The 26,594-nt window shown below is 44.9% G+C and overlaps 1 protein-coding gene across 2 annotated transcripts in view; it reads right to left on the reverse strand.

The window, feature by feature from the left end:
* PKNOX2 (PBX/knotted 1 homeobox 2) overlaps window positions 1-26,594 on the reverse strand; it is a 1,892,972-nt gene that overhangs the window by 61,943 nt on the left and 1,804,435 nt on the right. For both annotated transcript variants that reach the window (XM_069614552.1, XM_069614551.1), the window contains one exon: window positions 5,217-5,293. In XM_069614552.1, coding sequence (XP_069470653.1) covers window positions 5,217-5,293 — 77 coding nt within the window. The remainder of the gene's footprint in view (window positions 1-5,216; window positions 5,294-26,594) is intronic.

The following is a 26,594-nucleotide window of genomic DNA, read 5'->3' on the forward strand; positions in this document are numbered from 1 at the left end:
AGGGTGGCATCTCTGTGCCAGAGACATGACCACAAGTCATGCGCTGGCGACAGTGCATGATGTGTCCCCAGTGCACGACTCAGCAGAGAGTCGATAATGTGCAGAGAGCTGATAATATTAAAAAGTAATACAAATATCCACGTGACTTCTCATGAAAATGTTGCAATACTTAAGCAATATTGCCTAAGCAAGGGGGCATTGCCAGTCATCTGCACTGCTGCATAGCTCTGAAAAGCACCCTGTGGCTTCTCGAAGCTAGGTCCGCGCTGAATAAATCCCATAATATTAATAAAAGATTGTGCGCTACTTCTTTGCCTCGTCATTCCCTGGTAGAGCGGATTCATGTGGGCCGCCATTTTGTGGGCTTGCAATGGCATTGGAATTGTAGCCATCGGGCTGTAGTTGCAGCACTTGCCATCAGGGATGTGGTTTCGCAGTGCAGGGTCTTTGCCTACGTGGCAGGAGGTGGTCTGCATTCTGATGGCATTAAACTTGTAATGCGGACCAATTTGTTTTTTGAACATTTCATCCAAATCTTCCCAGCGAGTCAAAAGGTATTAGCAATAGAGCTTTGGGAAACGTCTCTGTACACAAGCTTCAACTTAACAATAGGGCGGTTTAGGTATTTGTGTGTGTGGGGGGGGCTGTAGTAGGTTGGTGTAAATAGGTAGAAAAGTGGGGTATGTGGGAACTATCCCATTACAAGAAACAAAAAATGCGTCCACCAAAAAATAGGTCGAACAAAAAAAACTGAAAATTAAATTTTCTGGATAAAACCACATATACACATTATACCCTATATGTGCCTAGAAATGGAACTTTGTCACAGAACTAAGGGAACTTGAGCATAGTGTGCTCTTAAAGACCCCTTATTACATATTTACTTATAGTAAAGTCCACCTGTAAAAGCATCTGTATTCATGAAGTGCAGCTATGGCAACACCAATTCAAACGGAAGATGCAAAGTAATGGGTTAATCAAGTAGGTACATCATACATTCACAAGACATCACTAGAAGGGGGAAATACCGGGGCGGCATCTATGGTGAGCGAATGCGGCCAAAAACATATACATTTCATCAGGCAAAAGGTGTCTCTCAAAATGTCCCCCCTCTTCCTCCCACAAAGGATTCTCTGCATCTGGTTGGATCATGAATCGCTGATGTAATAAGAGGGCCCAACCTTTTATTAATTTGTTATTTCAGATTCTTCTGATATATATATATATATATATATATATATATATATATATATATATATATATATATATATAAAAGTCCTGTTATTGCCTTTTACGAGGGCCTCTAGAATGGCATAAGTGAAGGGCATGAAAAATAAGGCCAGCTGCGGTAGGAAACCTGATATTTATCAGAACAAATAGACACTCAAATTGCAGAGATCCCAACAGGTTGACATAAGTGGTCCCATACTTTTAAGATATTCCTCAAGATATCCTAAAAAAAAATGTGAGAGATAGTTCTTAGTTTTTGGGCAAGTCTCCAGTCCATGTTTAATACAAATGGAGCCCCAGCAGTGCCATTTAACAGCACTGTGGATGTGCTGGATTTCTGGGTGTGTAGGGGTGTCTGTGAGTGACTGGGGTTGATGTCTCTGTGAGCTCTAGGGGAAAAAGTGTGAACAGTGATTTGCCATTGACCTGTATGTTACATGTAAGTTAAGTTTTAATGATAAGCAGAGTCTGTGATTGACTCGTGATTGGTGTTGGCGTATTTGCAAGCTTTAGGGGAGAAATTGTGAACAGTGATTTGTCATTGACCTGTATTTTAGGTGAAAGTTTGGTTCTCAGGAGAAAAAAATGGTGTGGTTTCTGTGATTGACTGGTGTTGACCTCTTTGTGTGCTTTAGGGGAGAAAGTGCAAACAGTCAGCCTCATTCTAACTTTGCCGGTATCTGTCGTATTCTGAGTGCCGGAGTGATGGTGTAAAGCCCCATTTATGGAGTCCCATAGGACTCGATCAGGGGATTTGCCATCATTACCGGCACCGGCAATGCCAGTGCCAGCAATGAGGGCTTTTTTGCCTGTAGGGCACCAGGGTAACCTTCAGCTCCTAGCTGGAGGCAACCCAGGTGCCCCACCAGCAAACCCGTGGTCGGCCCATTCGGTAAAGTGCCGGTATCCATGAAAACAGGCCCTTTTTTTCTGGACCGGCCGACCTAGAATGAAGCCCCGTGATTTTTCATTGATCTGTATTTTAGGTGAAGGTTTCATTCTGGAGAGAACATAGTGGGGTTCTGCGATTGACCGGTGTTCCCCTCTCTGTGAGCTCTAGGGGAGAAAGTGTTAACAGTGTTTTATTATTGACATGTATTTTAGGCACGCGTTTTGTTTCGATGACAGAAAGTGGTATGGTGTATGTGACTGGCTGGTGACTGACTAGCACTGACATCTTTGCGAGCCCTAGGGGAGAACGTGTTAACAGTGATTTGTCAATGACCTGTATTTTAGGCGTAAGGTCGCTTTTGATGACAGAAAGTGGTGCTGTCTGTGATTTGCTGGTAATTGCCTGGTGTTGAAATATTTGTGATCTCTAGGGGAGAAAGTGCCAGCAATGATTGCTCATTGACTTGTGTTTCACGAGTAAGGCTAGTGTTGATGAAAGTTGTCAAAGGTGTTTTCAATCATGTAGTTGCAGCGCAAACCAGTGGCTTCTAGAAGAGAAAGCAGTTACAAAGGTTTCAAAGTGATCTAAATAACCGAGAACAAAGCAAGAGGCCAAAATAAAGCAAAATTTTTTTTTTTTTTTTTTTAATTTTTTTATTGGCATTTGGTTAAAATACATACCTTTAGCCAATTTGTTAGTCTTTAGTTGTATCGCTTAAACAGTAATAAGACATATTTAAAAAAAAACATATACATAAAACATTAGCAAAAAACAAAATGCAGTTATACCAAAAAATAGAAGTAAAACAGTGGATAAATTAAGTAGGTTTAAAATTGCTATTTGTTGCATCACCGTATTCCATTAATGAAAATCCGCGAATGTTAGAGCGAATGACTCAGCGCTGAATGAAATGCTCCAAAATTAGTTTCCAGATAGTGCCCTGATGTTATGGACAAATTAATTGTAGCCAACAAAGAGTAATTTTGTCAAGTAGGTACAAAGCTGACCTTAACAAAATGACTCCCTAGAATATGTCTGATACATAGGGCCTCATTATAACCCTGGCGGTAGTTGCCACCGGAGTTTAATTTTTTCCGGCACCCGTCAATGAGGAATTACCGGGTAATTCTGACATTGCCGGACCCGGTAAATGGGAATGGGGACGTCGGATGCACCGGCACCGTTGTTGACGGTGCTGGTGCATCTGACATGCTACGCTCGCGGGTGCCACTCTTCCCGCCAGGACATACCTGGCGGGCTGACAGGCGCCCGTGAGTACAGCTTGTAGTATGTTATGTTATGTTATTTTGCATTTATATAGCGCCTTATGTACCATTGGTATGGTCTAAAGGCACTGGTAGGTTGAACGCCCTCGGGAACCGCTTACCAGTGCTGTAGTTCCCGGACCAACATGCTTATAATGAGTCCCATAGATTTTTTACTTAAGGCTTCAATATTAGCCACTGTATCTGCATTAATATTTTTCCTTTTTAGAAAAAGGAAAAAAATGGTGAGTTCCAGGAGCTCAAGGATGTCAATATCAAGGTTGGCTAGATGTGTAAACACAGAAAATTTAAGTTGTTCAAGAAATGTGTTGTAAGTTTTCGCCTTATACAGTCGAACCAAATAACTAAAACATTCTCTGTCTCGATAGGTATAGTACAAATCTCGAGACACAGTTTACATCGCTGATGTCGCCATAGCGAGCTAATGGATTGAACCCCAAGTTCACATCAAATGGCCTCTACCGGCACAGAAGAAGGGACCCCTTCTCTGGAACGTAACAGCTGAGACTACACGCTGCCCATCCATTTGATCATAAACTTCGGGAGTATGGGAGTACCATACAGGATCATAGATATGATGCTTCTGCAATACATTTCCATCATTCCCTATTATTACCTCCATTGTTGCGTATAAACCTCCTGATCGTAAGCCATTTCTTCTATGTTTTGAGAGTAATATATTCACCATACTTTCATGCCGCTGGGATACTGTAGAGAGGAACCCCTAAGTATACGTATCTATCCATTACTTCCAATACATCCTCACCGTAGTGCTGCTTAAAGCTAGTCTTCAAATTCTTCTTTTTACCAAATATCACAATTTTGGTTTTAGAACAACTGACGGGCAGACCATTAGCCTGAGCATACACGGCCTGGGCATCTAGAGATCTTTGTAGCCCAACTGGTGTACGGTCCATAATGACCGTATCGTTGGCATAACCAAGCCAAGGTACTGGGATTGTACCAATGCAAGGAGGGAAGTTATGGGTAGCTTCAATACTGAGACCCATGTCTGCAACATATAGGTTATACAGAAAAGACACAGGTTATATAAGGCACATTAATGAATGCATTTGCATGCTCCCTTGTTAAGTAGTGGGTAAACGACAGGGACAAAAAGGACAAAAAGGGTCAACAATATGCAAACAGTATTAAAGCTTTGAGAATATATTTAGTTATGTTACATTGTAATCTAAAGCAATCTCACATGAACGGTTACACCATTTACAGAGAAACAGACAGACCTAGCACTAGAAATAGCAAAATATAGAGGGAGTCAAGAAGTGAAGCCAATTTGCATATGGATAATCTGCAGAGGACTAGTAAAAACAACCTCCTTACTCAAATGCTGACCACCCCCCCACACACATCCACACACACACATCCACACACACACACACACACATCCACACACACACACACACACACACGCACACACATGCACGCACAAACCAACACACACACACACATTTACACACACACGCACACACACACATCCACACACACACACACACACGCACACACATGCACGCCCAAACCAACGTAAACACACACAAACTCACACACACACATCCACACACACACACACACATCCACACAAACACACACACGCACGCACACGCACGCACGCACTCACAAACCAACACACACACATCCACACACATCCACACAAACACACGCACGCGCACACACACACACACACACACACACACACATCCACACACATCCACACAAACACACGCATGCGCGCACACACACACACACACACACACACACACAAACACACACACACACACAGCAGGACTCACCAGTTGTTGACCTGTAGTAGGGTGAGGTTCGTCTGCCCAGCTATCTGCCGTTTCTCATCTTCTGTTGGGTAAGGGTGCTGCAAAAAGTACAAGACAAGTTCAAAGCTGCGACAAGGCCTTCCAACACCAAATTCAACTTAAGTATGCGTGGTAAACTGAAGCTGTCTCAGAGATTTGAAGGCAGCAGAGTTACTGAAGCTTTGCATTTCACATTTGAGTAAAGAACCCTGCTAACAGAACGAGTCCCGGTGTTACTCTCTGGGAGTTGTATCAATGTTTTGTTGTGGTTCGAATCTGCATGTGAGACTTCACCAGGTGTTGCAGATCATACACCTAGTCCAATGACAACCACTACATTTGGTTCATTGATTTTCAGTCCAATATTACGCACAGCACAACTGTACTCAGAGCACCCTCTTGCATCCAAAGTCTGGTAAATGTTTAAGTTGAGGGGAGGGTTTCATTCAAGGGACTCGGCCTGACCTATACATCATTTTGCTATCCTGCTCCCTGTTACCAAGCAAACACACTGCCCATCGACTTGAAATGTCCTATCAACCATCGAAGACTAATTCATCACAACAAAACACCACGTAGTAGAACCATAGGTTCATCGCTCTTGGTACTAGGCCTTAATGAGTACCCGGAACTCACGTCCTGTCCACATCAGGCACATTGATAACCACTAAGCATCCAACAAGGAGTTGAATCATCCCTCCTGTTATTGAGGTATGTCCACTCTTCTACTCAACCTTTACCTAGTACCTTATAGTCTCTGATACGATAATCACTCAATCATAGAAAGGCACACAGATTTCTGGAAGGTTCTAATACTATTAAAGTCTTCCACAATACCATGCAGAAGCCAAGTATATTAAACACAGCAGCCCGTGAGCAGCTGCTTTGCCCAGGGGCCTCTTTTGGTGTGATATTTGTATGGCAGAAGGGTCGAAAAACCCACCCTAACCACAATCATGGCAACAGCTGAGTGTCATATATGCAAACCAGCGTATAATCGAGTTGTGAGGGGACACACCTGTGACAAGCACTGGCCATTGCAATTATTTTTAAAACCAATTGTGCAACCCATGGGTATGTGTCTGGATGCCAAGGCCTGTAGGCCCACCATGGGTCTAGATTACTCCACACCCAAACACCCGGGAGAATGAACCGTATAAATGGTACGTGATTCCTAATTTCCATGAATGCAATGAAGTTTTATTTACGTTTCGGCAAACAAAATATTGCATCATTTGCAGCCAGACAAAAAAACACTAAGTAAATGTCCACACCCACCCAACCAGAAATCCCAAACGCCCCCATACGTCTCTTTCGATAACGCTGAACCTTTATCTGGACAGGAAAATCAGGGCAGGGTGAGAGTGAAAGGAGACAAGAAGAGTCCCAAGGAAGCCGAGGTGACAGCAAGGGCTTGGCCGAGGAAGACATGGGCCTTACACATCCTGTTAATCCCCATTCCAGCCCCTAGGCTAAGCTCCATCTGGCCGAAACCCAACAAAGGAAAGGCAAGTGCATGAATGGACAAAAAGAGGGATGATGGCAACCTGTTGGGGTGCCTAGAGATCTTGGGCAAAATAGTGCCGCCCAACCCGACGCATTGGAAATGACCAGCACCCTGGCTCTCCCCGTTGTCTCCAGCCCTGCCTTCCCATTTCGCCCTTCTTTTTACTCTCTTTGTATCCTAACTTTACTTAACTTTATATGTGGTCCATACCAACCACATATATGTTTTGTCGGTATGGACATTTGTCAATAATAAATCGCTTTCTCAATCTTTTCGAGCAGCCATTAATAAATGCATGCATGCAGCCAGGGTCAAGGGTAAGGAGAGTAATCATGTGACGACAAGTATGTAAAGTCTGCAGCAAGATTGCAGAAATGATGATAAAAATGGACATTCTAACAATCTCATGTTAGTGTCAAAAACAAGCAAGGTACACTGAATCGCACTGACTGCATTTTATTTTCAAAATGTACACCTGTTTAAAAAGCAAACGATTGGAACTATTAAGTGCCCTCCGACTTCCTCACACACATATCTCTTTAGACAATGTTTGTGCATTTTATGTAAGTATCTTGGGCCTCCCTTATACATATAATCACACCAACATCTTTGCAGTCCTGCGAAAGGCTTGTGAAACCATACATATATAATAAGATAACATATGTGATAAGCATACATGACAACATAAATGGTTTTATAAATGTGTACATTACGAATAAAGAAACAAAAGATAAACAGTGAATACAATGTAAGCAAATGGGAATAACAAAACAAGACATTACAAACATTCATCAAGAAGACATATATAAAAGGAATCAAGCACCGGAGTCAGATTAGAACGATGAACAAAACAAATGAAAATAAACCAGTAAGAGACAACATGTACAGATCAATGTGGCACACCTGACCTCCCAGTTCCTGACCTGCAGTTTCCCAAGCTCAGTTTCCCATTTCCTTTGCCACCCATTTGTGATCGAAGTTCCAGAGGTGGGCTCCACCATAAACTATGGGCCTCATTACACGGATTGCGGTAAGGACTTACCGGTACCGGTAAAATATCGGTACCGGTAAATCCTTACCGCCTTACTACGAGGTCCCTTTGCGGGTTGGGGAATTTAACGCCTGCTTTTTGCACGTAATAAAAACCAACCCGCAAAGGGCCTTTGGTGCTAATTACGGTACCGCAATTTGCGGTACCGTAATTAGCGCCTTCCCCATTCCCATAGAGCCCTATGGGGCAAAAATGGGAATGGGGAAGGGCAATGGTGGAAGGGGGAATTACCGCCCCTCCAACCTTGGAATAGGGCAGTAATTCCCCTTTCCACCAAGGCGGTGCCGGTATTTTACCAGCATGAACCATGGCGCTAATATAGCCATGGTTCTCCGCCATCCGTGTAATGAGGCCCAATGTGTTTGCCTCTCCTCATCACATCCCGCGAGAACTTATCCCAAACCCTCTGTTTCCTACTTTTTCAGTTTGTTAATGTCCCCGAAGAGCATTTTCGAGAACATGTTGCTTAAAATCCAAATACTGTAAATATCTGTCGGATATTATCAGCATCTCAAATGTATTGCCGTCATTGCTGACAAATGTGTGGAGGTTTGGGCACACGTGCATCTTTTCCAAATTGGATATGCAAAATAACAGGATTTGATTCGCCCAGAAAAGACATGAATGGTAACCATTTATTATCATTCTGGTTTAGGCGTAGAACTGGAAAACAACAACGTGTTCAATTCTATGCATTCAACATAGTTCCACTAAGCTTGTGTGGAAACTATTTTTGCATTTTTCCACTTTTAAGTGATGCATTGAATGGCAATCGCAATAATAAAGTTTAATAGCCTGTGGCTGTGTTGAGATACCACAATTGGGACAAAAAAGACAATGGAGAAGAACAACCAAAAATGATCTGGAGTTTAGATCAGACTTTCTCCCAAAATGTAAAAATACATTTTCAGTGACAGAGAATATGATATGGCAAACCATTTCAAAACTGGTAGGACCAAGCGGAATCCGCACCTCTCCTAGCCACCCTGACACTTTAATGTTGGTGACTTTCCCAGCATGCAAGTCCAAGTCACAACACATTACGTCAAATTAATGGCACACGACACAAGTCATTCTCCTGTACTATGGCATAGATGTGAGCAATGGCTGGGAGAATGACTTGCGCAACGAGGCTGCTGCGCACACACTCATCGTGCAGGGGTCTACTGCACAGCCTGGAAGTCAGCTGAGCTACCAATACATTAAGGGCCGGATTAGCAGAAGTGATTTATAATGGTGCAATCCTATTGGAAAAGGCTCTGTGAATCAGGCCCTAAAAGAGACCCTTGCTTGCTCCCACAAGGCTGCGAGATACATTCACAGCTGTCTTGGTAGCTACGCCGCTTTGACTTTAATCAGTCCTTTTTTATAATGCTTCCAGGTTCTTCCACTATCTTACACAGATCCAAGTGAACTTACTTCCTTTCAAATTCAAATCCTGACCTGGAAATTCTAACTGAGAGGCAAAATCCGTAGGGCTAGAAAGAAAATGTTGCTGTTTTTACCAAATCAGCTTTTATAAGGAAATTTGCTTTTCCACAGAAAAAGAACAATACTGGAGAATTGCGCTATTAATAGTTACAGAACCCCTTCAATAATAATCAAATGGTAAGGTCATTCCATCACACCAACAGGCATGTATCTGCATTGACCCATTCTCTTACACTCTTCCTTTCCCATCAAACCAATGATCAAAAGCCAATCTCACTACATAAGAGGCAATAGTGCATGCCATGGCCAAAAGCATGCAAAGAGCGTGGAGTAAGAGAATGTTGCCACCCAGAAATCGAGAGTAGCGTAGACGTCTTTGCTTTCTGACCTTTCGACTCTACACTAAAAATGTCGGGTTTTTGGAAAACGGAAGGATTGAAAAACTACCCAGTAACATTATTGGATATTTTACTGCACATGTGAGCAGATGGTATTTTAAATCATAGACACATTTAAATTTGATTTTGATCACTTTCAAATGCTCATGGTCACTACCCTTTTTTAAACAATGAGTTCATGTCGGGCTTATGTTGCTACATTTGTTTTTATGCATTTATAATGAGGCGCAATTGATCAAATTGATTGGATTATGCATTGATGCTTGGCAACAAACATATGCATATGCATACTAGTGTTTTAGGAAATAGGCAGTTCCTTAAAGGTACACTGAAAATATTTGCTATATAGCTGATTCTATTTATTTTAATTATGAATTGTTTATTATGCATGTTTTGATATGTTCACTTATATGGCAAGTAGCAGAAATAATGTAATTGATTGATTGACTACTCAAGTGCCATCATTACACTGTCTGCATTCCTCACAACACCTGAACAGGACAATCAAATATGAGGACACCATCATTACACCTTCTGCATTCCTCACAACACCTAGACAGACCCACTTCACGATCAGAGTACCATCATTACACCTTCTGCATTCCTCACAACACCTAGACAGACCCACTTCACCATCAGAGTACCATCATTACACCTTCTGCATTCCTCACAACACCTAGACAGACCCACTTCACCATCAGAGTACCATCATTACACCTTCTGCATTCCTCACAACACCTAGACAGACCCACTTCACCATCAGAGTACCATCATTACACCTTCTGCCTTCCTCACAACACCTAGACAGACCCACTTCACCATCAGAGTACCATCATTACACCTTCTGCATTCCTCACAATACCTAGACAGTCCCACTTCACCATCAGAGTACCATCATTACACCTGCTATATTCCTCACAACACCAAAATAGTCCCATCATGCACCCTTCTTCCTGAGTGATCTGAAAATCCCTACTCTTCAATGGACATCTCGCTAATAGCTGACCATTTCACTCAACATTTCTCTTTCCCTGCTGAGCAGCTCCCCTCCTCTGCGCCCCTACTCATTCTAGCTCCTCTGCTAACGCTCCACACTTATGGCAAAGCATTGGTTCTGTTCCCTACGTACAGCGTTCCACTGCATACATTGCGATCTACAAATCATCGCATCCACTCAAAACCCCACTGACCTCCAACAGTCCGATGCTTATCTGGATGTGTGCATATCCATATATGCATGAAGATGGTTAGAGTGTAAAAGGTAAGCAACATAGGGTTGTACAATACAGATGTACAGAATGTAGAACGAGGGGCCCAAGCAGAGGGAGCACTCGGTAGGCGTTTGGACATATATAAGATACGGACAGAAGTGGAGCCACGATTGTGGGGGTATCATTATTCCAGGAGGTGCTGCAGAAGTGTTGGAGGATGGGGCTGGCGTGTTGATCCATATTGTGGACCTCAATCAGAATTTGGCAGTCCAGTAAAAAGTGGGAGTTCCATTATAGCCACCTTTCAAAACTGCCAAATTACAAGTTTAGAATCCAAGGGGAGGAGAACCCTCCATCTCCTCCACTGCAGTGGCAAAAAGTGGAGGAATTACCGCCAGTGAAATTAAAACCCAAGTTAATTTCCTCAGAACCCCCATGGAGTCCTATGGACTCCAGCCGTGGGGACTAACTGTACCATTACCCCACTCGTAATATGGTGGTAAATCTACCAGACTGAGTGGTTGTAGAGTAAAACAAGTTTGATGGTATTTCCACATTTCCACATTAACTACTGAAAAACTAGCAATGAGGGCCAATGTGCATTTCTATTTTTTGCCCCTTATGAGATTCTTGGCCAAGTGGGGTGGTTGCCCATAAATAAAGCCTTTAAAGTGAAGCAGGATACTCCCTCACTAAACGACTACACAGGACCAGTATCCCAACTGCTTGCTCTCGCACAAAACATATTATTAGCTTCACCGTTCCCCTGCCTATCCTATTACATCCCGGAAGTCCAAAGTGGTACCGCACCGTTACCCCACCGTATGGCAACACTCCCATAATACTACCTCTGTCTCACTGTATCCTAGCTCGATGCTTAAGCTGCCATGTTTCAGTTGCATCATATGCCACATACTATTCAAGAGGGGTGCATGATAGAAGCCCCAATTTAGTACCCCTTTTATGGGGTGCACAGTCTGAGCCTGTTTGTATAAATATGGCACTGCTCTTCCCATTGCTGGCAGCAGTGGCGCCATATGAAATGCCACAATCTGTTGCCTGAGAGAGGCTGAGGGGCTGAAATAAGCCCAACAGATGACTTATTGTGCTGGGATTTGACCCATTGGAATAGTAGCTTGCAATATAAGCTCACTCATTGAGAGTAATGAACTGAAGATTGGTAAATTGGGGCTTAAAGTGAGTGGGCCTCATTACGACTGTGGCGCTAATGGGTTAACAGCGCCATAAAAGGCTGCGGCGCCGTCAACCCATTAGCGCCTTACTACAAGGTCCCTTTGCGGGAACCGACCTGAACCAGCCGTTAAAGTAGGGACCCTCAAAGGGACCTTGGTGCTAAGTACGGTACCGCAATCTGCGGTAACATACTTAGCGCCTTCCCCAGTCTCATTGAGCCCTATGGGGCAAAAATGGGAATGGGGAAGGGCCAATGTTCAATGGGGAATTACCGCCCCACAAACCTTGGAATGGGGTGGTAATTCCCCATTGAACATTGGCGGACTAGTTATGATACCAGCTCCAACCATGGTCCTAATAGTGCCATGGTTTAGCGCCAGTATTGTAATGAGGGCCAATATCTGCAACCAATGCTGCCAATCTGCACACCTAGAGAAGGATAAATAATTGAGATTACTTGACTATAAATCATTTTAGGATTGATCAGTTTTTGGTAAGTTAGCACAGTTGAGTTAGCCCCTGCTGTTTCGTTTTGCTCAAGTACATGGTATTTGCAGACTTACAGGTTTTCCTCCATCTGCTGCTGATATATTGCCTAACCCCACCATTGTTCCTTCAGAGCACTTATGTGCCAAGTGTGGCTGTGCCTAGGCATGGCGCGTCTCATGATTTGCAGTTAAGGATATTTACAGGTGGCCTGATATGCATCCAAAAACAGAAAACTGACATTCATTTTTTTCTGATTCGTCTTGTTCCAATCAGAGGGCCCTTAACATACAAGCTGGGCGTGGGATGGGAGTGTTTGATGCTGTTGGTGCATCAGGTGTTGGTCTTTTGGAATCAATGTGCAACAAACAATTTATCTCACACACTTTTCGTAAAACTTCTTCATGTTGATATCAACTTCTGTATCCAATAAATTGACTTTTTATGGACAAGTGTGTGGAGCTAATTGTTAGTGTGTTTAACCATGCCATGAATACTTACTGAGTTTCTGAATCAGATTGCTGCACTATAAACACATCATCTGTATACTCTACACACCTCCATTTTGCCATCATTCTGTTTGAAGTGAGAATGAGTTTGCAAGCCACTGCTTGAATATGTTTACATAATGAGGGGCAAATATGGCACCCTTCATTGTACCTCTGAGTTATTTGTAGAAAGTGTGATTGTAGCAAGAATAATTGTATTTAAGTGCTAAGCCCAGTAGGGTTTTTTAAAGCACATAATGAACTCCAGATTTATTTATTTGTTTGTAAATCTACTACTCCTTCCTGATGCATCATGTTTGTGTACAGACTCACATTTTCTTCTCTTGATGTTATAGATATTGTGCTCCAATGATCTCATACTTTAAGTTTCAAGATGGAATCAATGGTGTCCTTGATGCAATGTTTCCCTCTCTCCAATGTTAACTGTAAGAACTGGTGAATGTAAGCTGATATGGGTCCAAGCACGCTGTTGCACTGTGAAGGAAATTGTTTGGCTTTGACATTTCTGCAGATCTTTATGTATTTTAAGAAGACGATATAATACAGGAGTTGTGGGATATGCTTTAGTGAAATAAAGCAATGTCGTCCCACCTATGTCATGTAATGCAACTACCATGATACTTACGGCCTCGATCAAGGAAGTAACCAGATATAGATCCATTCGCTGGTATGGATCAGTGTTGCCTCAAGACTTCATCTTTATATTTAGTCCAATTCATCACCACAATGACTCTGCCTTAATATGCTCTCTTCATGATCATGATCATGTTTTTTCCATTGCTTAAGTTAATCAATGCTTCTTGTTTTGGCTTCGAAGGGTTGGATTTAATGCATGTCTTTCTGGCCAATAGTCATGAAAATTATCAGGCAAAATTATCGACGTGTGGTTTGCAGCGACTCTTTGGTTTGAATCTGGTTGATTATTGAAAAAGAGACATCATTTTAATGCAAAATACATATCCCTCTGTTGGCATTTGTATCCTAGTACATGTTTCCAGATAACATCAGGCCTGTGCTGACTGTGTTACTTAGCTCTATAAGAAGGGCTTATCCACCGGGATTACTGTTTGCTGCCAACACACAACACTATGCTAGTATTTTCTTTTCCATTTTAATATGGTCATGGTATGATGCTGCCGATGGCAATGTGAATCCCTCATCCAGGAGTTATGCTTGCCTCCCTGGCAGACGGCAAAGGCATGCTTACAAGCATCTGTCTACATCCTACCCCGATGGTATTGCAGACCATTTTGGCATGATGGTAGCAGCAACACATGGCTTAGCTTTGCTGGGAGGTTTATGGCCCTGGTTGCTTAAGGGGATTGGCCACAGGCTATAAACAGCAACGTGCTGGTCACATTGTGCAGCCACCAGCATCAGCATGCGGGGCCCCCAGATTTACAGATGGAATGCATTATTTATTTGTTTATTGGGAATTTGTTAGGCGCTTATACAACAAGTAAATTGTTTTTCAAAGCACCCACAGGGCAACAGGGAGGGACCTTGCGATTGAAAATGTAATACACTGGAGGATAAAGACGGACCTACTAGGCCTTGTGAGAATTCAGAGCATGCTAGTGCAGAGAGAGTAAAGGGGAAGAGGGAGTGGGGTGTAGGTACTGGAGAGCCTGTGCCCGTGGGTCAGCAGCAGATGTAAGTGCCCAGAGTCACAAGTGCTAGGGAGCGTTCTCCTTCAATAAGTATGTAAGTGCAGGCCTACAGTGGCATAGGCCAGTGGGTGCCAGGTGAAGTGTCGTGGGCGGGCGGAGGCCGAAGGCGATTTGGTGTGGGAGGCCAGGGCCCCGATAGACATATAAGGGCCCTGGTCACCAATGTCAGCAACTGTGGGATTAGCAGAGGAGGGAAGAAGGGAAGGTGGAGGTGAAAAGGAAAGTCTTGAGGAGCTTCTGGAATTTGAGGAGATTCAGGTCAAGACACTGAGGAAGGGGGAGGCTATTCCATAATAGTGAGCCAGCTGAGGAAAGAGATTGGCTATCGGCTCTCTGTTTAGCGAAACACTTCACAATTCATGCAGTAGGAGGACACAGGAGTGTGGGTGCAAGTGCCTTACAAGCGGACCCCCTTTATATAGCGAAAAGTGTCTGCCACACACGACCCCTAGATAGAATGAACATGGATTAAGTAAACCTATCCCCTCATGTGGGTGCAGGGAACACATTGCAAGTGACTGGCCTTTTTGGATTTACGTTTCCACAGCTGACAGCAGGATAGAAATGGGAAAAATAATGGCAACCTACATGGACTGTGTGGCCCTTTCTGAATGGGGTGCTGTACTGCAGGCAAGGGTCTGACAAATCTCCATTCTAACCGCAGTTTCCCCTGCACCCAAAGCAAGTCCATATGCAAGGGCCACAGCCACAAAGGGAGCACAGAGCCAGGGGAATATGCAGGGCCCCCAGGAGGCGCCTATCATTCCGCCACCAGGACATGAACATACACATGTTTCGTGTGGGCAAAGGCTGCTTGAAGAAAGCCCATTGTCCAGGCCCTCTGTTTACTTATGCAGACTGCACGGCTAACCCAAGCTTACTGCTGTATGCACTGGAATTACCATCACTCCATTATACGGTTAAGTCTGTCTTGTGCGCGTTTTAAATACTCAAAATCAAAAATGAAATCATCCCTTAGGGACTTGTTCTGCTTTCCTTCAGTGCAGACCCTTTTGTAACATCACCTTTGAGCACACCCCATTCTCGTCTTCTTTCCAGACCTATGGCTGGCCAGCACATATGTTAAGCGATTCACATCACACTTTCCCAGCCAGAGTCTTATCCCATTAAAATTAGACCTTGCATTGCCAATAAAATTGGCAGCGTCTAAATATATGCCTGAGAACATTTGCACTGAGTGTGTTGACACAGGGACAGAGCCAGGCGTGCAAGGCGTCCCAGGTAGGGGCAGATGGCTCAGTGCAAACCGGCTGCGGGATCTGTGTGACCGCACCAGAGGCCTCGCATGGCAAACACTGAATAATCGCGTGTAAATGAAGAGTGTTACACACTTTATTTGCGCTCCTACTTTAGGTGCTCAGATTGTTTAAAATCCGCGGATTCATTTATTTTGTGCCAAATGTAATTAAAAGTAATATTTTGCGCAAAATACATCATCGAGTTTCCAGAAGTCTTATTCATTTTAATAGATGTATTGGTGGAAGGAAAGTAGGAGCAACCCCTATAAAAACAAAAACGAGAGGGGGGTGTTAAGCGAAAATGTACAATTCCCTATAAAATTCTTACAACTCCCCTAGTAGCGCTGAATATAGTCTCAGCTGCTAGAGTTTATGGTTGTTATAAACTCGTGTTTCCAGGTTCACAAACCACAAAGGACTCTGGAGTTTCTCTGGAAGCCTGAGATTAGCAGCCCTCAGTTCCAATAACAGGTATTTCACTAAACGACGTTCACATAAAGCAGAGACGCAAAGAGCTGCGCTCACAGGGAGATTTCCTCAGCAGCAAGACTTTATAGAGTGGGCGTTCGACTATATGGAAGAGTAGTCATAAAATGTAATGCCTCAACATTCGGAATCCAGTCTGTGTTTGGCCTAGCCAAAATATTTCCATGCTTAAGATTTTGGGAGTAAATGACTAGCAATAAGTGGGAGTCAATAGTCCAGCCAGAAGACAGACGGTAGTACATAAGGGTTTGGGCATGTTATAAAAGCAATAAATAAATAAATAGGTCGACTTCTCGGGCCTTCGGTTTCTCAAGATTGGAAAAAACACAGAAGACTAAAGTTGCAATTCTAAGAGCTCGAATCTGGCTACGAGGAGTGGCTTTGAGCATTTAAGAAACATTTAAACATAAAACAAATGATCACCAGCATGGAATACTTCTAAAGGCTCCACAGCTGGAAGTTGTGTATTAAACACAATGCGGCCTATAGAAGTATTCACACTCCGGCTGTTTATTATTTAGAGGCTCCTTTGGCTCTTTTAGGATATAACCCCTTAACTGCCAGGCTATTTTGCAAGTCTATGCAAAAAGGACGGGCATACTCGCACTTGCCACTTAATTAAAAGGGTCGAAAAAGGGCAGAGCAGTAGCACTGCCCCATATATGTTTTCATCTTGTTTCTATTTAGACCTACAAATCCAATAATTGCTGGGGCTCTAAGTGACTATGCTTTCTCTGTGAAATTTAAGGTTTTTGGACCCTGTCCGAATGCTATACTGGGGGTTATGGGCTCTGACGACGAGTTGAAGTCTTAAACGTAGCAAGGGCGTTTAACAAGGTTTACAGGCGCAGAATGGTCCCAAAGGCGGGTCTATAAAGCTATTATGTTCCAATTCCAGAATGGTCCCAAGGGGGGGGTGGGTCTACAAAACTATTATGTTCCATGTTGGGTGAGATCAGGAGGTCCTAAAAAGGTGAGGCAATCTGTCAGGGGTGATTGGTGGGAACTGGCTGGTTCTCTGGTTATTCAGCAAGTAGAAAATTGCTGCGGGAGCATCGGGGTTCCCGAAACCTGGCTGGGCCGCATATTCTAGGTGCGGGCCAGCAAAGATAGGCGTCATCGAAAGCAAGCCCAGCGAGTCATTAATCCAGTTCATCTATGCCAGGAGCGCCCGGGGCGTAGGTAAAGAGCTTTGGGGGACGAGGATTTCTGGAGCAGTCTGTAGCCCAAGCAAGGATAGTGGTGCACGCAGCGGGCAGCGGGCACTCAGCCCACAATCTGTGATGAGAGGGAATGCCATGATGAAAGGTCTGCCTGCGGTGGGGACCGTGGGAGCCACGCAGCTCCCGCTCTCATCGGCACATTTCAGGCCCATCGATGAGATTTGCAAGCCATAGTGGTTGTTATAACCTATAAATTGGCCAAAGGGTGAGTGCACATCATTCCCTCAATACAGAATAACAATTATTACAGCACTTAGAATCGTGAAGAATCTGGAAGTAAGACTAATATGTACATTTTGTATTATTAGTCGCTCGCTGTGATGCTGGAAATACATCGGAGGGACAGGGACTCCGTACCCTTGTCCTTTACTGCTTTTCATTGTGTGTTCTGTTGTGTTTTCCGCACAGGAGTTCATGTGGGACTCCTGGCGGTGCAGCTCTTTTCTTTTGGTTTGGCGAACGGACCTGTGGGATACCCTTATGGCACCCATGGGTGGGGGGTACAACCCTGTGTCCCTAGTGTATGTTTTCGGGCACCTGCGGGTGGCCCACAGAGCAGGGTATGGGCTGGTGGCAGCTCCATGCTGAATTTGACAGATGCGCAGAGTATACTCCATTTGGGATACCCCGGCCCTGCCATTGGGATCAGTTGATTCCTGATGGAAAACAAGATGGCCCCGGTGGCCTCGTGCTTTCTATTACCCATTACCTTGTTTTCCCAAACTCCTGGGAAGCCCTGACTCTGTCCCTTCCCCCTGACTGGCTGTTGGGTGGAAGTGCCATATATGGTGTTGTTGTGAAGGCCAGGACAGACTAGCTGGAGCCTTCCAGGTGTTGTATGTTGTGGGTACCTCCTGTGGGTGGGACCTGGGTGAATAGAGTGTGTGACGAATATACATTCTGTGTTGTGGGTGTCTAGTTTCTGGTGGTTGACACAATGACTGAGACAACCCTGCCCGAAACCGGTATGACTGCAGCTTGGAGTGTTGAATGGCTCGGTACTTGTCCCAATACACATAACTTGTTGTGAGTGTCTGGAGAGAAGTGAATGGCCTGAATACCTCGTGTGCCTGATTGGCTGCCTGCCTGCATGAATGCCCGTAGTCGTGATTGGATGCTTGAGTGTGACCCAGTGGAATGAATGGGAGATCTGGGGACCTCTCACTGCTAGGAATCGTGTTCAGAAGCTGAAGTCCACTACGACGAGTAACTGGATTAACTGACGCTGGACCTTGAAGCCCTGCTGGACGAGAACAATTGCTGTTGCTCTCCTTCACAATCCGAAAGCTGCTGTGCCTCCAAGGACTGACCCAGAGAGGACCTGGTAAGGCGCCCTCTTCCCGAGCTACGAGGGACCATCGTGCACAGCTGATCTTTGCCAACGCTCCCTGGTAGACAGACCTTCGACAGGCTGCCGACCCGATACGGGGACTGCTGCTGAACTCCAAGGAGAAACCCCCGGACTGTTGTCCACCACTGTCGATGACCGCCGTCGCCGACCGGAGCCGCCGTGCTCCCGTTTGCCTAAGAACTTCAATTGATCATCGGACGCTCTCGTCTGCATCGGCATCCGCTTGTCTCCCGCTGGAGAAGGCCCGACCGTCGAGCGCCGAGGCGCATCCACCCACTGGTGGTGTAGGTGGTTTCCCGCCACCTACAGACCGCAGAGACGCCGACAACTCGACGGCTTTGCTAGGCCACAGTTCTTCATCATCTCTTTGCAGTCCAGAACTATCGTCACCGAAGTGCCCCACACGCCTCTTCCTTGCAGGACGCCAACGCTCTGTCGTCGACGAGCACCGCTAGGAGCGAAGCTGCCACTTCCCTGCCGTAGTTCACCCTGTTCACCGTCGGACGTTCGACGATCCGTGACTCCCGCCTTAAAGGGAGGGCACTCAAGAAGGGCCGTCGATTCCCCGACACTGAACGCCAAGTTCCCCGACACCTCTCGACGATCCGTGGCTCCCGTCTGAAAGGGAGGCACTCAAGAAGGATCGGTCGGCACATCGTCAGAGAACTCTACTCCACCAGGTACATTGGGGGGGGGGTAAAAACCTTAATAGGAAGAAGTGAGACTATTGAACATATGGACTGGGCTTGTGCTATATATCTTTATTTACAGGTTGCCCAGGTGGGGGGATATCCACACAGAACTGTGCCTAGAGGTAGGGGCCAGTGTTCTGCCTACTGTTTCAACCATCTTGCGTTCATTCCTATCTCTATTGCTGGTTTCATCGTTATTGATCTGTGTGACATTTTAACCGTACAGTTGATGCACTTCAATGAGATTTGATAACATTGGTGGTACCACTTTAGAATTGTATATATTTATCATTATTGACTTCCGAGTACAAAGTGCGTTATTGTGATCGTGTACATACCTTTGAATATTAATTATATAAAGACTGTGTTTTCAGTAATACAGTGTGTGGACATTCCTTTGTGGGGGTTCGGGGACTACACTGTACTTAAGAATCAGCCCGCATCACCTCCTGAGAAGCTAGGCCGTGATTGCTCGACCACGTACCAATAATAGAGAATCTTGGCTGGGGTCCTCTGTGCCTCTCCTCTACCATATAGAGAGCGGAAGTACAGACACCTCCTACCAGTCTTTACACTCGTCTGTTGCATTTGCAAGCTCTGTGGTGAAATACCTGGTTATATTATTTTGGAAATCATAGTTGAAAGAGTGCTGCTTTCTTTCTGTGTTTACTTCGAGTCACAATCACATACTACGTCCCAGGGGAGTTTTATGGCACTCCGCTGTTGGCCAATTTCTGGGCTATACAAGCCGGAATGTCTCCAAAAATATGTGTAGACGGGAAATCAGCCAATTTGGGAAGGCATGGGTGTCAGCGGGGCGCCCCCTCTCATCACGGGAGGACCAAGCTGACAGCCATGCTGCCGGCGCTGCATGGCTCTCAGTGAGGCGCTCCTGCAAAGAGAAGGAGCACTCCGCTGAAAGCCATGTTTCCAGCGCCACACAGCTGTCAGCGCGGGCTCACTCTTATCACGCAACACTGAGCTGAGATCAGCCATGATGAGAGGGAGCACAATACTGAGAGCCAAACAGCCATGACTCTCATTCCGGCGCTCCCTCTCTGATATTAGTGCCACACTAACAGCCATATTGCCGAAGCGGCTATCCTCCTTGCTGGGCCGCACCTGACAGATGCAGCCCGGACAACTTAAATCACCCGCCGCCTGCCCCTAGCTCCGTACCTGATAATGGTGGGGGGCAGAGTCAACCTGCCAGCACCTCTCATCTACATGCCAGGGCCACACCTGACAGACACGACCCAGGCATGTGAAATCACTGCCGCCTTTCCCCACTCCTTGCCTTCTTGATGGGGTTGGTATGGAGGCATCATCCAACGCCAGTCTTCGCCAGGCCGCACCTGGCAGATGCGGCTTGGCTTTTTCTAAGCTTTGCCCCTCCTCCTCATACGTGGTTTTGGGTACTAGCTAGTTCCCAGCAACCACTCCAGGCAGATATCAATTGTTTATTTATTTTTTATTTTAAGGGACATTATAGCTTTAAAGACCGCGCCCACAGGCCACACTAAACGTTATGAACCATGAGACCTCGTAAAATGCCCTTGCTGTGCTCATGTCTTTAACTTGGTCTTCAGGGCCCATAGTTCCTGGTACGGCCCTCGGGCTAGGTCTGTAACACTTAATCACTGCCCTGTTTAATGGTGCTAAAGGTACCAAACACAGACAAACGAAGGGCTGGGCATGCAATGTCAGGATTCCAACTCGTGTCCTGCAAGTTGAACATATAAATCCATGTTGTGCGCTTACCGCACTGAGCCACCTGGCAGCTCAATCATATCAAAATATGTCATTACAAATGAAACTAGTAGTATGAAAAGGTACTAAGCATGAAAACACACACGTCTCTCCCAAAGAAAGGGGGATTTTCCTGTACGTATTTTGTAAACTCGCACGAAAGCTCAAAATGGACAGCAAGTTGTGGGAATCTGGTCTGTAGCTGCTGTGTCTTTGATGTCATGAGTTTGTGATGTAAGCTGAGCAATCCATTTAATGTTGTGTCCTCACTGTGGCCCTGGTGCCGGTCGGAGTTAGCCTGGGTGGTGGGAACCGGTGCGACTGCCTGCAGTCTTCTGTACGACTTATACCCTTGTACATGTTGACTTACCTTCAAGAAGGATGGGGAAGCTTACCACCCCCGCCTCTTCCCACTAAATTTATGACAAGGAATTAAGTCAGAAAGCACTGCGATCTCCCATTCTATTTCGGACGAATTACCAATGGACACATGAGTGACAAATATGTCGAGAGGTATCCCCTCAGCCAGCCATACCACCCGAGGACCAGACAAACCTATCCATGCACGGATGAAGAGCCACAGGTGAGGACACCTCTATGGACAGCTTGAGCTAGACACCAGGAAGCCATGTTGCTGATGCCGTTTATTAAAAATTGTTATTCAAGAAAAGTAGCAAACTGGCCACCACCGCCTGGTCCTTCCCGTTCACTTTCCAGTGTTCACGTTAAAAAAATAACAAAAGAAAAAAAAAATCCTGTCAGTTTCCTGTTGCATCTGTCGCCCCTTGGTTGCACTGCCCCTTTCGCTTCTCTGCTGTCATGGAAATAAAAAAGGGCTCTTGGTAGAGTTCCATTTACTTTTCTATGGCAGTGATTTTTTTGTAGCTTTTTCCATTTTAGTAAACAGATATGAATCCGAGTCATATGCTAAAACAGACAATGGTCGCAGTGGCGGGCAGCATCTGCTGGGAACATAACAGCCAGCTCCTTTAATTTGTACTGGCTGCCTTCACTTGGGCCTGCTAACGTGGGCTGGCGGCTGCTACCATCCGGTGTAGAGCACACGGTGGCCATTATAACTTTTTTGAAACATTGGAGGGCTGTTCTTCCCTTTTAAGGCATGCAGGGGCATAGTGCTATCATTGCTGGTGTAAGGCTTTTGCCCCAACAGCTCATAGTTTCTCATTTGTCCCTCACAGGTTTTAAACAGAACATCTTTGCTAAATGGCACTAGATACCTTCGGCCTCGAGCTACAACAGCCATTCTATACCCTTCAGCAGGGCATGTGACAGCAGTTGTCGCCCTTGACAGAAGCATATAATGATACATAGCACCTGAGGCTTCCTTTGGCCATTCAGATGACTGGAATGTGGGCCTCCCCGACTGATAAGGGTCCACTTTCTGAGCCCCTGGATTGGCTTGGTGTGCCTCCGTGCTTAGCGCATCTGCCTCCTTCATCTTCCTTGGCTCTAGCACTTCCACTGTATTCCACCCCCCCAAATAAGGGCCATATTCATGGAATATTTGCACGGTTCAAGGTGACTTTGCACTGCTGAAAAGTGACTTTTGCACTGCTGACACAAACCATGATTCATGAAACTACACAAAGGAATTTCTGAAGTTTATTTAACTGAAAATGCTGAAACTGTAGGCTTATTTGTCCATTGTTGCTGTTACCTTGTTTACTGAATGTGTTCAATTTGTGCTCAAATTCTTCCAAACTATCCTGATGGCTGGAGAAACACACAATTTGACTACATTTGACAGGTTGATGTTCCTCCGAAACAAACTAGCGCCAGGATTTAATTAGGGAACGATGCACAGAATAACCCACAGTCTCATTTTAGACACTGATGATTGCATATATTATAATAAATACGGACAGAAAAAGGTGCACTGGAAAGTGCAGCATGGTCCAAGTAGGTTTCCTAGGTGTAGATACCCCGCATGACAGTTGCGGAACATTAGTAGGGGCTTAGCGAATGGTCCTGATCCTTGCAGAATGCCACCAACATCTGAGACACTCAAGTATCGGAGGGAAACAGACGCAGGGAGGCACTGGCACCATACCAGGCGCATTTTACAGCACTGCTTTGTACACCCGGGACATAAAGTCCTGGCTATACGGCCCTTTAATTCTTAGTACCATTTTCGCAGCCCATTACCACCTGGGGCTTAATTTAGTCATTCTAAGACGATTGCTATAGTTATCAGCCCCGGAATGCTGTGTTTCGTGCTGGCATGGCAGACAGTGTTCAGTTTTCTAGCTCTCGAGTCTCATCTATCTGGCAGCAGCAGAGCTAGCCGATGCACAAAGTGGAACCTGGCTCCAATTTTTGGGAGTGGGCTACAGGGATATAGGGCGAACACTTAGTACTCCTGTATAGAGTCGAAAAGCATAGTTTGAAAGTTCCATTAAATCTATTGTTCTAAGTGGCCACATTATCACCATACACATGCACGGAACACCTTTGTTTGCTCAGACCTAGCCTTATTTTCCCAATCACCATGTCCTAGGAACATATTTAAGTGCCCAGATTCAGCTATATATGTACACCTACTGCAATGTGTGAAGAATTCTACGGATCCCTCACTGAAACCCTGCCTGAAGTCTCCTCCCAGGTGGCCAGGGGAATGCAAACACGTCCGGATCCCAGCCCTGGGGGTGGTATATTGCGGGAGGATCGCCTGGGAGTAGACACGGCCCAGGGTGGTAAGGAGATTCCGTGTGATGAGACACAGTATTTTTCCTCTGACGAGAGGATTCTTCCCAAGGGGCTTAGAGAGGTCATGGCTTATTGTCATTTTAATGTCTCTAAACCTCATATTAGATCTAAGGTTGTGAATCATAAGGTTATAAAGCCAGAGAAAATTATACCGAGAGAAAGATCCTTTCCAATATCCCAAACTAAACACCTTCATCAGTCCCAAGGGTGCAATGTAAAGGAGTATGGAAATGTTGTCTTCACTAAGCCGTATTCCTCTGTAATAGCTAATTCTCATAGTCCCTCTATTAAAAGCTTTAAGGGAATTAAATCTATTCTTGCAAGTAATGCAGAAGTGGAAAAACCTAACTTTGTTGAAAGAGACTACAAGTCCCAGAATCCTAGACGTACTGAGATGACCAAGTTGGGCTGAAGAGGCAGATGTAACAGTGAGGCAATTAAGCCTAGTAACATTGCAGTAGTCAGGTAATTAAGTCTAATAGCCCACACCTGAAGCCCATTAATGAGGGAGGCATAAAAGGCCCCCTCAAGAAGGAAGGAGTAGAAGGAGCTGGAGCGTGTGCTGGAGTGCAGGCAGTAGCAGTAGAAGCAGACAGAAGTCACAAGACTGGCAAACCACACAGAAGTGGGAGAACAAGTGGGACGCGAGAACGTGGAAACAGCAGATTTCATATGCAGGTTCTGAGAGAGTCCTGTTCTCCCAAAGTCTGAAGTGCAGCGGCTGCACAGCAGAAGACGTGCAGGAGAAATGTTTTTCCTAATGTGAGCCATCAGGCCACGGTCGTCGAGATGTGGACATGCCGGAGGCTAAGGCAAGAAGCAAGTGGTATGCCGAGGATCGCTGAAGCAGAAGGAACTCCCAATAGGAGTGCCCGGACCGGAGACACCTTTTCAAGAGAAGGGTGTGGGTCTCCAGCAAGCCAGAAACAGTAGAAGTGAAGTGGAAATTGGAATATCTGTGCAACCCGCAAAGCAATTGTCTGAGAAGCCAATGAAAGAAGCACAGTGTTCTAACACTTTGCACAAGCTTTGTTGGTAACAGTATCCAGCTCCTTGCTCACTCGCGTATCGCTATATGGGAGTCGAAGTTGTTTGTTGCTTTCATAATACTTTTAACAATGGAAATGTAGCACTCACGTCTATCGTGAAAGTCCTAACACTTGTGCGAGAAGCTAACGTTGCTGAAATCCATTGTTGAATGATTTAAAGACTGTTGATGTCCCTAATTAAGAAGACAGAACACTCTCTAAACCATTACCTAATACCTAATCTTGACAATATCTGAATTACAAAGTATAAAGTGTGAAAAATGTGGAAAACTACTACAAAGAGAGGTCGTGTGTGCCTAATTGTGATTCCCAAAGGAAGTCAGAATTCCGTCCGTTGCTGTTACAAGGGAATACAATTCTCTGTTCATCTTTAGGTATGAATATAAAATCGTGGTAAAAATGTCGCCGTTACAAAAAATCACGGCAAAAATGCCATGGTTTGACCGGGTAAAGGTCTACCCCATTATACAATTTAAGGGGAGCAGGGTTTGTGGGGGTGTCCCCCGCTCCCCTTAAATGGTATAATGGGTCTGGGGTTGCAGGGGTTTCCCACGCCTCCTTTACATGGATTGCGGTGGCATAACTATAGCCTTTTTGCCTCAATTCTTTGTGTAAACGGACATTTTTGCCACGATTTTAACACATGGAACCCATCTTTAAACCTTGAAATCTACTTTAAAGAGAGGTTGCGTGCGCCTAATTATGATTTCAACTAAAAGACTGAATCTTACATTGTATCTAGAAGTGACATTTTTTACATTTCTACAAAGTGAAGAGTCTAAACTATTGAAGAGAAGAACACGCAGTACTGAAGCCAAGAGGCATCCCTTTAAATAGTGAAAACAACCTTTCCAAGGACCAACAAGCCATCCAACTGCAATTTGAAGCTGTTAATACTGAAGTGGCCCAAGATACAAGTGTACCAGTATTACCTGAAGCTGAGAGAGCAGCGCCAAGCCTTCTGAGTAATTACTTGGACTAATAACTGGCAGAAAGGTGCGAGTAAAGCTGGGGAAGGGGAACACATTGCTTGTGAAGAATATCCTGAAGTATACACAGCCTGTGGTACCAATGACTCCAGAAGGGAGTCTTGTTGGCAGAAACAGGCTGTTATTGTGGCAGACAGGATAGGCAAAGAGGTTGCCCCTTTTGCGAGTCATCAAAAAGGAAGAGTGCCTTGCCTACCTGAAGAGGTTGAAGTGTATCATGTCGAAGCCTGTCTAACAATTCAAACTACTGAGCTGTGGAAGTAGTGTTGTGGTGGTATACTAAGTTGTCAGCAGATGTAACCTTCAAGTGGTCTGAAACCAATATTGTACTGTGGGACAAAGGTGACCGTTCTCACAATACCAGCAGTAGAAGTGTGG

Source organism: Ambystoma mexicanum, chromosome 9 (assembly GCF_040938575.1).
Source record: "Ambystoma mexicanum isolate Mex_15411 chromosome 9, UKY_AmexF1_1, whole genome shotgun sequence".
In the NCBI taxonomy this organism is placed as follows: Eukaryota; Metazoa; Chordata; class Amphibia; order Caudata; family Ambystomatidae; genus Ambystoma; species Ambystoma mexicanum.